Below are 12,999 nucleotides of genomic sequence, written 5' to 3' on the forward strand. Positions count from 1 at the left end.
CCCCCCCCCAGTTTTCAGCTAAGCAACTAAACAAGAAATTGTTAGAAAGCAATTTTCTTAATTTTGTTTCTACAAAGTTGTATAGTTCACTTGATTCATGCCTTCACTGAATATAGTGAATTACCTTATATGCGCCATACGTAGCCATTGCACAGATCAGAATCATAAGAAGAGAAATTGCTGTGGCAATGCACATATCTGGAAGAGAAACACATCAAAATGATTGCAGATAAATTCAGAGCTTGGTTCAGTTATTTTGCCATCTACCTCATGCACAGCATCTCAAAGGGCAGAGTGGGAAGTGGGTAGAGATGTGGTCAGGTGCATCATTCAACCACTGCTGGAGGAAATCTCTGGCTCTTGTGGGAAACCTCCTAAATATGAGAAGCACAGACAGTGATTACACTGTGCAAGCCTCTGCAGCCTCTATGAGGCCGTGGAGATGCCATGAATGGTGCAATTTTTCTGGAGATTTTAAAAAATCAGAAGCAGTCTTGACAAGAAGACTATTTTGCTGGTGATGATGACATCTGTCATCAGAATGTGTCTGCTTTTCTGCACTGCTTATTGTTCTTGCACTAATAGCTGTTGTATACCATTGCTCACGTATCTTGAAAAACTCTGAAAAAGGAGAAATGAGTTTTTAAAAGCAAAACCGGCAGGTAGAGGCATCTTAGAGCAGAAATATCATCTTGGAAATTTCCATTTCAACCAAGAATACTACAGAGATATACCATTTATTAATGAAGATTTATAACCCTCAGGAAAGGTGAAGTAGTAAAGGAAGGAAAATATTCTTTAAGGTTTTGATTGGAGTAATTACAGGACTCCTATCTTTTTCTTCTATTGCTGCTCAGCTTTCAATTAACTTTTCATTAGATTTAAGAAGTTTCTAAGCCACAAACAGCTGGAAGGAGATCCTGGGGGGAAAATTACATGTGTTTGGTCTTTTCATATACATATCCCTTGATGTCCTTACAGGCCATAGTCAGGATACCAGAAGTGTATTTCTGAACCCGACCTTAGTGAATTTGGGAATGCAACTGAATGTTGCAACTTCTTTTCCAAGACTAAGCCAGTGCACAGAGGAGAGAGGACTTGAGGCATATAGGACATGCCACCTCTGTCCAAATCTGTGAGGAACCTGCTGGTCACATTGCTGTCACCAGGTGCGTTTAAACTAACTGCCTTGAAGAGACATTTGATGGACTTGAGACACACGAATAACACAAATACATGACAGTGTTTAATCTGTTCACTACCCATCACTGCCTGACTTTGGAGGCACTCAAAATGTGAAGATGTTTCCATTTGATCACAGAATTGCCACAATATCTAACTGTAGCATGTGACGAGGAGCATCACACAGCATGGGACAGTCCCTCCACCTCCCTGACTGCATCAAAATGAGGTTCCGAGTAGGTGCCCTGGAGCCTGCATCAAAGTCCCTGAAAGGTCCTGATGGGCTAGCTGTGGACAGGTCTCACCTACCACCACCAGGCAGCAGTGCAGGTTCACCTGGGTCATAGCTGAAAAGGAAGGACAATCAGTAAGTCTTGTCTGCCATTTTTTCCAGCCTACCAGTACAATTATCCATGTAGAAGACAAAGGACCCAGTCCTTGATCCTCCTCTGCCGGAGGGAACACAAACCCTGCACTAGCACAGAGCTCCTGCTGGCACCGATCCAGATTTCTGCTGGCCCTTGATGCAGAGAGGAACATGAGACATGTGAAGCTAGTGGAAAAATGACCAAGCAGTGACTGTTGCTGGCTGGTGAGGGCGCCTCCAGAGCGTGCTTACATATGTTGGGCTACAGGCTCCTTGGGTACCATGCCTACCAACAGCAAGATTAAGGAGTTAGGAACCCAGGTCTCCCCTTTTCCAGAACACTGCCTGTGTCCTGGGTTTCAGGACTTTTGTTCTCTCTCTCTCGCCCCCAAATATTGTCCTTGTGATTGCACAAGTACTCAAATGCGATGGAAGATGCCCTCTTGCAGGCTACTTCCTAATTTAATGGATGGAGCCTCTTTCCTGGGTACTTGGAGGAGCACATTTAAACCACTGTAGTCTGATGGAGGGCCTGGAGTCTGGATGTCCTTACTCAGAGTGCAAATGCTTGAATCTTTTTCTTATTGTCAAAATAAGCAGATCTCACCCAGGAGAGGCACCAGCACTCAGCACTGAGGGTAGCTGCACCCCTGCGCTCACTGCTTCCTACCCGGTGGCTTTGTGTTGCTCGACTTGCGGGGACTTGGAAATGCCATCGGGAGGCAGCTGGGCTCCCTGCTCATAATTCAAGAAGAGGTGACATCTCAGTGCATTCCAAATTGCTCTTCATCCCAAATTGCTCTTCAGAGGCACCTCCTTCTCCTCTTTGACTGCGTAGAGAATCCAGACATCCAGCACAGGTGTCTGAGCTGCATTGCCGTGACCAGTCACCAGCTTTTTAGGAGCTGTAAGGTTGTGCTGTGCCTGTTAGAGGTGATCTGAATTCTGCCCTCAAGAGGAAGAAGCACCCACAAAACAAACCTTTACTAATGAAAGGTATTGCAGCCTCTTCAGACATTCTTAACTGTGCGGTCATTTACTCTGGCTGCCCACACACATCCTGTGAAATCAAAATGATTTTGAATAGACCAGGTACAATTGAGGTAATGAAAGAGAAGAAGTGGAAATGGCTGCCTGTAGCCACTAACCTCAATTGAACCTCTTGTAAAAAAAAAGGGTCTTGGATCAATATTTTTATTTTAGCCACCAGTTTGAAGGCACTGCACATGCATTTGTTCTGTCCCTTCCTAATCCCAATCACCTACTCACTGTGTCTGAGGGGAAGCTGCTGTCATTGTCGTTTGCAGCAGATGCAGCAGTCACAGGGCTCGCTTTGCTCATGACCATGGCAGTACTGGTTCAGAGCCAGAGCTTAGCAAACTGCGATAAACTTGACACTGAAGCTCTGGTATGACCCAGTCATACTCCCCGTCTCCGGTGTCTCTCTAGCTGTGCTCCGCCGTGCCAAGTCCTAGTTGGCTTAAGCTGGTTCTTTCTCATTTGAGGCTTCACTGGGTTTTTTGAGATGTGTTGGCTTCAATTAATCAGAATGAAACTAGATATGTAGCACATTAAATGAGAAGCTAACAGGGGCGTGTGAATTTTTTTCCAGCCCTGCTGTACTTTCCATGGCATCCGTGGAGAGAAGGGCTGTACATGGACCACTGCAGTGGTTATACGGCCTATTGTCATAGACAGGTTTTTGAGTTTAAATAAACCAGTTGGGTTTTTTTCCTCTTATACCTTGCAGTGAGATCCTACCTTCCTGTCACATTGGGGAGAAGACGCTGCTAGGGCTGGGCAGAGCTCCTGCCATGGGGTGCTTGCGTGCACGTCAAGCTCTGCAGCTGGAGCTCCCTTGAACTCATCTCACAAGCATTTCCTTGCCTTCCCCTTTCCTCTTGCAGAGGAGGCTGGTGGTGGGTGCTGTGGAGAGGGGAGTAGGAGCCAGCCAGGCCAGTCCCTGAGCCAAGACCTGTGTGGAGTGATGGAGACCTCAGATCCTCCAGCTCATCACCTGCCCCAGCCCTGGAGTTAATCGCTGGCTTACAGTCCCGATGGCAGGGGCCAGAAAGCTGCTGGTCATCAGCCTGCAATCCTCAGGCAGTTTTGCCCACCCTCCTAGCCTTATTTATTCAGCAGCCTGGCCTCCTTACCACCAGCTAAGGATTACTGCCTCGGTCTCTCCTCCAAGCTGCTTGTGCAAGCTCAATGCCGCTGATGCCAGCAGCTGTGCAACCTCCTGGGTCACAACCCATGCGGCAGTGGCATTTTCTCTCTGGCAAAGAAAGGAGGCCAATGAGAAGGAAAGAGTTTTCTGCACCTTTAAGCCCAGCTCATTTATTCCAGAGGGTAAGGTGAGAGGGGAAGATCCAGCTCTGAATAAGCCACATTGGAGCAGGGATATAGTTTTTACCCCCTCCCTGTGACATGGGGCTTACGCTACATGGGTAGAGTTGATGGATTTGGGCAGGAAGGGTACCTGCTCTACCACTTCCATTTACCCCCCAAGAGAAGTCCAAGCCTGCTGTCTGTAGGTTTCTTTATTAATTTTTTTCTACTTGAAATTATCTTTTTAAGCCCTGTATGCATGTTACATTCAGCAGAGAGACCACTCATCACATTATCCTGCCCTGCCCTGAGACCTCTGCTTGTCTCATCTGCCTGTCCCAGGGTAGGGACACAGGTGGATTTTGATCAGAGTTGCTGACATCAGTGTCAAAGTTCCCCTCAGTTTTGAAAGGGCACACACAGGATATCAGTCCTTGTTGTCATACGGCTTATGAGGTATCACACACATGTGTGACGCTGTAAAGGTACTAATTAAAGCCAAGCAACATCCACTGCTTGTTTGGGCTGTTGACCTGTCAGGACCATGGTCTGTGTATCTGGAGAAGCTGAGCAGGAGGCTCAGGTGAAACGCTCTGGGAAGTCAAAATGATTTATAGGGCTTTTCTATCTCCTGCCCAGAGATGATTATTCTTTTAACAGCAGCAGTATTACATTGGGGAGCTCACACGTTTCTAATTTTTCCTAGTGCAGCTTCTAGTTCATAAACTCCCTCAGGCCCTAAGGAAATAATAAAAAGAAAGATGAGACTAAATGGGCTCAGCTGAATATCCAGCACAGGAGGAAACCCAGCGTTTTCCCCAGCTCCCAGATGCACGTCTCGGAGAGCTAGCCAAACCACACACACTGGTGTCTTCCCGTACCTCCATCTGCCGCATGGCAAGTCTCGGCAGACTTTTCCCCCCCTTGTTTCCTTTTCTAGAATAGGAGGGAAAAGCTATAACCTACAGCTTTTTTCTAAGTGCTCAGGTAAATCCTTTCTCTACTTAATCAGACAGGCATTTTGGAGCCTCTGGCAATGCCCTGGGAACCACGTTAAATCCTGAAATTAAGCCTGAGCAGCCATTCACAGAAGAACTGATGTTGCACTGGCATTTTCAAGCAGTTTGCACTAGACTGGCTCTGGCTCTGCACGTGGCAGGAATTTTTCCTGCTGCTGGAACAGAAAATTGAAAATTCTCCTCAAATCAAGCCATAAATAAATATGAATACAAATATTGGGGGAATCCTGGTTTCTTGGAAGTCACGGGAAACTTGTCATTAACTTCCAGTTAGCCATAAGTCCACTACTGCGACTCAGCTGATACGTTTATTTTCAGTCGATATTTTCAGACCTTTTATAAAGGGAGGGAAAGGGAGTGACAATTTTACATGCAAAGTCTGTGTCTGCATTTTTTTTTGTTTTTTGCTATTGATAGTAGCATCAAAGGTAGTAATAATGGCTACTAGTATTACCCTCATTATTATTGATCAACACAAGTACATATAGATAACAACTTTGGGACCTTAATTAGGATAAAAATTAATGCATCTTCCTGTATTTTGTACACGTGGTTTCACATATACGATATGCAGCTAACCTGGGAAACATTTCCTCAAAAATGATAAATAAAAGTAGGACAAGAGAAGAGCATGTGGAGGTTTGTCTGATGTTTTATCTCATAAGAAAACATTTCCTCAGATTTGAACAAATATAGTCATACTTAAAGAAAAAAAAGGAAAAAATCTCCTGCCAGCTACTTCCAGTACCTATAAAAGCCAATAGCTTGATTGAGCTGCCTTTACTCAGTAAGGCATTAAACCAGAGGGAGTAAAAGAATAAAAGGAGACATTAATTCAAATGTTCATTCGTAATTTAACTGTCTGTGAAATGTACCCTTTACCGAATGGAAATGAGGTCGCTTGGCCCACAAGACATCCTTTTACAGTCTTGCAGGGTTCACTTCAGAAGCCTTGATAAAAAAATATAGAAAATACAATTTTCAAGTGTAGATGGAAATCCCCAATGTACTTGATCTGACAGCTATTGCATTACAAAACAGAATTACTATTTTAAAGCCTTGGGCACTGGCAGGCCTCTGATGTCGGCTATATAAAACCACACTGACAGACAGTCATTACCAAGGTTAATCTCTGAGAATTAGGACAAGGCAGTCAGTTTTAATATGTCAGAACAAGCTAGGAGCCCATCTGTATCTACTATGGTCCTTACTTTCTTAAATCCAGTTATATAAAAAGATTTTTAGTGGGAAGTTGTAGGTGGTTTTACAATGAAGACACAATAAAGTCGCAATTGCCCCTTATTTTTAATGAAATGTAAACCCTCAAGGCGTATCTGCACTAAAGACCTTGTAGAAATAAGCATCCCTTAACTGATACCCAGCAGCTCAGATACACCATGGGTGCAATTATTTTTCTCGCGTGTGGGGCTATTCCTTTTCCTACTGATATTTTTATTGACTTCAGTAAAAACGAGGAGAGAACTTTGAGCCTTTTGCTGTGGATGTGTGTGCTTCTGAGCAGCAAGACACCAGTGTAACTAGCAGGAGACCTTGTTTCAGACTACTGTGAGAAATGCTCATCGTAACAATTTTGTCAGCAGAAGCAAAAATAAACAGACGTTTTTATCAAAATCACATTGGGGGAAAACTTCTCCATATACAAATTAAATGGTTAAAGCAAATCAACAAACCACACATCACCAAATAATTTGAAACAGTCATGGAAGAAAGCAACATTTGCAAAGGACAGGAGGTTTTTGCAGGAGACATAAATGTCCTGGCTCACCCTTCCCTGAAACTGTATTGAAGATTCTCTATGATATCCTTCGGTGAGAGAAGGAAGCAGCCCTGTGCTATCACTAATATATATGCCTATGACTATAAAGCTAATATTTATACTTGCATCTATCACAACAGTTTTGTGCAAGTCATGCCATGTGCACATGGGGTGTGTGTAAATATGTACAACATGAATGAACACATTCAGCCAGTTACACAAATAGCATTGTGGCTTCTGATGCATGTGCAGGCACTACGGGACATGGTGCTGGGACTTGCAGAGACTCCATATCTCCCCGTGGCTTGCAAAATTGCCCTGGGGCTTTCAGCATCATGCTCAGGGATAATCTCCATGTCAAGGGTTGGCTCTGCACCTGCCAAGCCCCGACACAGCAGAGCAGATGGATTACTAATAAAAATATTACTAACATCAATTACTAATATTTATTACTAATAAAAATGCACCTGTAAGATACCAAGGTGAAGCAATAATTAAAGGACAGTAATTAGTGAAATGATAGGACAGTTACATAAACGCTGGAGCAATGAATGCTGCTGATTAGGCAGTTTCTACTTACTGGCATCATCCATAAATTCAAATTCACCCCCTAATTCAGCACTGGTTAGGTGGTACTGGTCAGGGTCAGTGAGGGCGCTCAGCAGAATCAGCAATACCACTGAATTAATAATCTGTAGAGAGGAAAAAGGGAAAAGGGTCAGGCTCTGAAGGTAACCTGTGAAAAACCTCTGGGCACCATATACCCACCACAGTCCATGACAGCTATGGCAGAAGTTGTTTTCCAAGCCTACAACTGTAGTATTTAACTAACACTGCAATTAGTTTCTCTGGATTTGTGCAAACAGAACCTATTTCTTCCCCAAGTGGCAGCAGGAAAATGAAACAAAATGCAGATTATCCCTTTTTGTTCTGAATCTCTCCCACACCATCAGAAAAGTTACCGCTGCTTTTTCAGATTATAAAACATGTTAGCACATCTACTTCAGTTTGTTCTGTTGCAAAACCTGAAATCAATTAAAACCAATCATTTTGAGATTATTACAAATGAGTGCTGTAGTCAAGGATTATTAGCATGGCAGAGCTGGAACTGGCGACGGGCCCTGTGAAATTGCTAGATGATCAAAGAGGAGCTGATTTGCTGGAAGAGGCTGAATTTTAAGAGGCCATGAGCGATGAGCTGATTCACATGAGCTGCTAAATGAGGCAGCCTTGAGGGGGACAGGAGTAGGTGGCAATGTGAACCCAGTGTCTGATGTGCACGCTCCTGTGTAACATGGCACAGGGAGATATTCACATACACTGAGGCCTTGGCTATGAAATGCAGTCAGTGAGTTACACGCAAGAATGTCATATCAAGTGCCTCAGTAGAAGCAGATTGTCAAGTATCAGCTGTGAGAGGAACGCAGAGGTAGCCAAGATCCATATTCTAAAACAAGTCTGAACAAAATGCTCACATTACTCTGAAGTGAAGAGGGCTAATTGCAGAAAAGATGATTGCTGGGCTTGAAATAATTCAGCCCGGCTAAAAGATTATTCTGCAGAACTAGGAAGATAACTGATGAACAGGAAAATGGAGAGAAGAAAGCTGATAATAGAATACGCTGGGAAAGATGGATTTTTATTGCTTTCATTCTCACTTCCAAGTCATCCTAATCTGATCACAGGTTACTAACAGCAACAAAAAGGTGTAGGAACACAGGCTATTATGAGACATAACAGGCTAGAGAATTTCTTGGGTAAGATAAATGCTTTTTTGGCAAATTCCATGAAGTGTAGCTGATACCAGATCTGTTAGCAATGATCTTTGAAAAACTGTTGAGAATAGACTGAGTTCACAGGACAGGGAAAAGGCAAGCACAGTTTAAACCTTTTCAAAGCAGGAAGGCCATGTAAAGAATTTCTAGATAGACTGAACAAAATAAACCTGAGAACAGACAATCAACGATTCTCCCCATTAGCACTTCAAATTTGTATGGTCGTAACCAACAATCACCATGGGCTTGTCAAGGACAAATCATAATTAATTAATCTTATTTTCCTTCTCTGACAGGCGAAGAAGCCTTGTAGAGAGGGAAAAAGCAGTAGATATCATATCTTTGCATCTTAGCAAGCCTTTTGACATTATGAGATTCTCATAAATGAGCTAGGAAAACCTGGTTCGGTGGCAAGCGCAGAAAGGCAGCAATAGACTTTCCTCCATGAGATCCGCTGGGAGATGAGTAAAATAACAGATTTGAATTACAGCAAAAGGAAATTTAGGTTAGGCAGCTTGCTGAACAATAAGAACAGCAGAAGAGATTGTCTGGAGCGGGTTAGAGATCTTCATTACTGCATTTTTTCATAGAACAGTTAAATAGCTTTGTGTTGGGAATGCTATAGCCATAGATGGTCTTATCTTGGCTTTGAAGGCAGATCAGATGACTGTTGAGATTCAAAGTTACATTCTATAAATCCTACTAATTTTTAACATTATGTATAACTTTATATTGCAATCCAGTTCTTGCTTTATGCTCTTTTGAGGAAGTTTGAGGACATAGGCCAGTAATAAATATGTTACTTAAGTAGAGTACTCAAAATAACCGAGCAATCAGAAACTATAAATGTATATAGTGTTGCTATTTTAAAGGCACACAAGTTTAATCTTTTGTACAGATATAGTCAGGACGATTCATAAAGTACTGACCTAGGCACTCTACTTTCTCCATATGGATATGTCCAGACTCAGATTACGTGTTTGTCAGCATTGCCTTTAAGTCTCCGTACAAGACACAGATTGTGTTCGCCTGATCTGAAGTCTTCTGCGGTCAGTAGGAATCTCTCTAATGCTCTTTAGTGCATCACTTTTCTGTTCCATCAAGTTGTTCTCTTGAGATCCTCATAACGATCTCTGAGCACCTTCCAACAGTGCTGTCAGCAGTGCCAGTGAAATACACCATGTGTTTATTTGCTCACCCTCTTTCTTTGAGAAGAAATGTGTGCACAGTTGGGTGTATTGTATTTGTTAGGGTTTTTCTTTTGTTTTGAAAGTGATGTGACTATTGAATTTTGGAAAATGCTTTAATGCATAGATGTAATGTGCCTAAAAACTTACTCATGTAGCATCTTCCAAGGGCACATAACTAAGGACAAGAGCATAGAGTGATTCCCTCTTGATATATGCTATTGGCATGAGAGTTGAAATCTCTGCCCTAGGAAAAGCAAAGGAGATTTTCCTGCTCTCTCAACAGGGCCAAGATTTCCCTCAAAGTGTTTTACATTTCTTCAGCAATAAATAATGTAACAACTAATTAACAATGCTTAGGAAGCATATCTGTTATGCAAAGTTTCAGTAAGCAACTAAGCCCCATGCCTTCCCAATGAGACATGTCGTCCTCCTTTTATGGATGGAGAAACAGAAACATGTTCATGAACATGCAGCAAAGTGGTGTTCAGTGGTAAGAATAAAATGCAAGATTTTGCACTACCAAGTCAGAACAGTGACCACTGGGTCCTGCTGTGACCCAAAGTTACATGAGGGGAGACCCGGGGGCCCCGACCCTGCCAGCCCCACCTCGGGCCTCTCCACATCCCTGCCCATGGCCCAGGACCCCATTTAAGCTCAGCTCGGGGTCATCAGTCCCTGCTCCAGTGGCACCACAGGAGTGCTGGTCTCCAGCCATGGTTCCTGGATGGACCCCTTGAATGCATGTTGTAGCTTGTGTCCAGCTGTGTCCCTGGTCTCATTCCCTTTTGCTCCTGGTTGGGGCCCCTGGACGGCCCCTGGCTCTGGTTCATCACCGGCCATGTTGGGGACTGTTGATGGACCCCATTATCAGTCCCCAGTTCTGCACCTGGCCTCAGCCCCTGCAGGGTGGTGCCCAGAGTGCCCTAAAAAGAGACTGGACAAAGATCCCACAGAAAGTCCTAGAAATGCCCAACTGTCCTCTTATCCTCATGCAGAAATAAAATAATAGTTTAAAACATCCCCAAGTCTTGCTTCTCTGGCAACCCGATGGAATACATCCAGCTTCTTATCAGTGTAAAGGAGGAAAATAACTCTGCTTTGTAGAGTTAATGAAATGTATAATGAAAAGGGGAAAACAGGAAATATTATGGAGGAGATAGCTAGTCCAAATATTGGAGCACTACTTGGATTTCCTGCTCTGGGTTTACAAAACACAATTTCAGATTGGAGTAGAAGATATTTTAAACAGCAATGACTGTGTGAGAGAAGGGGCATGCAGGCATGAGGGAGAAAAGTGGGACATGTTAGACCAGGGCCAGCACCGCCAGCTACTGCTGCTGCTTCCATCTATACCGTGGTAAAGAACCAGCAGCTTATGTGTGATATGAGGCAGCTCTGCTAGAGGGAACATGCAGCATTTAGGATGCAAAGAAGCGATCTCATGTCTTCCACAGAGAGCATCCAGCGTTTAGAAACTATGTAATGCACTAAAATTTCAGACCTCTGCCACCAATGAGTGAGTTGCCTTCTTTCCCACATCGCTTGTTCCTGAGATCAGCAGTGAACTGTGGTGACACGTGGAGATGAAGTGCAGGGGAGGGAAGGTGTCAGGAACCACTGCATCAACAGGTGATGAGAAAATGAGTACTGCTATCATTTCAGACCCTTCACAGAAGTGTAGCTGCACGGTATCTATCCCAGCTTGTCTAAAATAAAATTGGTTTCAGTAGCTCCTAAGACTATGCCATTAACACGGATCTTTTGCTGATTCCTAATTCAAGCAGACAGAGAAATGCTCAATCCAGCAACTTACACAGGTGTCCATAAATACTAAAAGAATTTTTAGGAGTTACAATGGCTTAAGTTGTCCCTACTTTCCTCCAGCTTACTCTCAAATGTTGAAATAAAATTGCCTTGATAAAGGAGTTTAGAAGAGGAAATACTAAGCTTACGTTAACTCCATACACTGCGTTAAAAATACACTGATGTTTCTATTGAAGTCCAGAGGGTCCCCTCTATAAATATTCTACTACAGTTCTCCCAAGACTTCCTAATGCAGTGAAGAGAGATCCTTGTATTTACAGGAAAAAGTAAGAAAATGCCCTAGATTTATTTATATTGAGGGTTAAATTTATAACTGAATCCATGGATGTAACAGTCTGGATGCTGTCTATGCAGTGAAAGATGTACGCGCACTGTTAATTCTGGGTCTGTTTTCAGCCTTGCTGAACTCGAGAGAGATCCACTTAAGCACGCTCCTTAAATGTCTACATTGGTGGAGCACTAAGTCGCTGCCTGTGCTCCTTGTCAGGGGCCCTTTACAGTTCCAGAGAGCTGGATTAATGACAGTGAACATCCCAGTAACATTTGGGTCTGAAACCCCATGCTTTTAGATAAGGGGAGAAAAATAGAAAACTGCAAATATAAACTTTGTTTTTATGATATAGAAAATAAGAAAAAAATAGATTTAATGAAAACACAGTCATTACGGGTTAACCACCCAGCTTTCTGTAATCTGTATTAGTGCATTATAATACTGGGGTTGATATAGACAGCTAGTTACTACATCACAGAATCACAGAATGGTCAGGGTGGGAAGGGACCTCTGGAGATCATCTAGTCCAGCCCCCCTGCCAGAGCAGGGTCACCTACAGCAGGTTGCACAGGACGGCATCCAGGAGGGTTTTGAATGTCTCCAGAGCGGGAGACTCCACCACCTCTCTGGGCAGCCTGTGCCAGTGCTCTGCCACCCTCAAAGTAAAGAAGTCCCTCCTCATATTTAGATGGAACTTCCTATGCTCAAGTTTGTGCCCATTACCTCTAGTCCTATCACTGAGCACCACTGAAAAAAGACTGTTCCCATCTACCTGGCACCCTCTGTGTGGTGGCACAGCCTTCTAGCGTGTCAGCCACCCCTCCCAGTTTTGTGTCACCAGCACGTCATTGTAGTTTACTCTGTAGTCCTGTACCTGACACAGTATGAGCTACCAGATGAAAGAGGAGATGATGTTTTTGAGCAAAACTGGTTGTGACAGAGCAGCAAATAACAGCAGATTTCTCTGAGGACTTTGGACGGTGATCCATCTCAGGGTCTTGCTGAGCAAGGCTCCTAAACTTTGGCCAGGTTTTGAACTGGTGCACACAATTCTAGTATATTTAAAAAAAAAACCCACAAAACTGGCAGGGATTAGTTTGTTGCCCTCTACAGAGATATTATTGAAGCAAATCACCAATGTCGTTATTTTTACTAGTAAGGAATCCTAAATGTTTTTAATAAAACTAAAGAAAGTCTCAAGCAAAACCCCATACCCTCCATCCCCCTCCAAAATCTCAAGGTAAGCTTGTGACTCTAGGCATT

At 43.4% G+C, this 12,999-nt stretch overlaps 1 protein-coding gene across 1 annotated transcript in view; it reads right to left on the reverse strand.

Moving 5' to 3' along the window:
- Positions 1–10,481, reverse strand: part of LAPTM4B (lysosomal protein transmembrane 4 beta) — a 45,924-nt gene extending 35,443 nt beyond the window's left edge. Inside the window, exons 1-3 of the mRNA XM_009891921.1 lie at positions 10,332–10,481; positions 7,257–7,368; positions 125–198 (exon numbers count right to left, since the gene is read on the reverse strand). Of these exons, the coding sequence (XP_009890223.1) occupies positions 125–198; positions 7,257–7,368; positions 10,332–10,481 (336 nt within the window). The remainder of the gene's footprint in view (positions 1–124; positions 199–7,256; positions 7,369–10,331) is intronic.
- Positions 10,482–12,999: the final 2,518 nt, after the last annotated feature.

The sequence above is a fragment of the Charadrius vociferus genome, unplaced genomic scaffold (assembly GCF_000708025.1).
Source record: "Charadrius vociferus isolate BGI_N301 unplaced genomic scaffold, ASM70802v2 scaffold15, whole genome shotgun sequence".
In the NCBI taxonomy this organism is placed as follows: Eukaryota; Metazoa; Chordata; class Aves; order Charadriiformes; family Charadriidae; genus Charadrius; species Charadrius vociferus.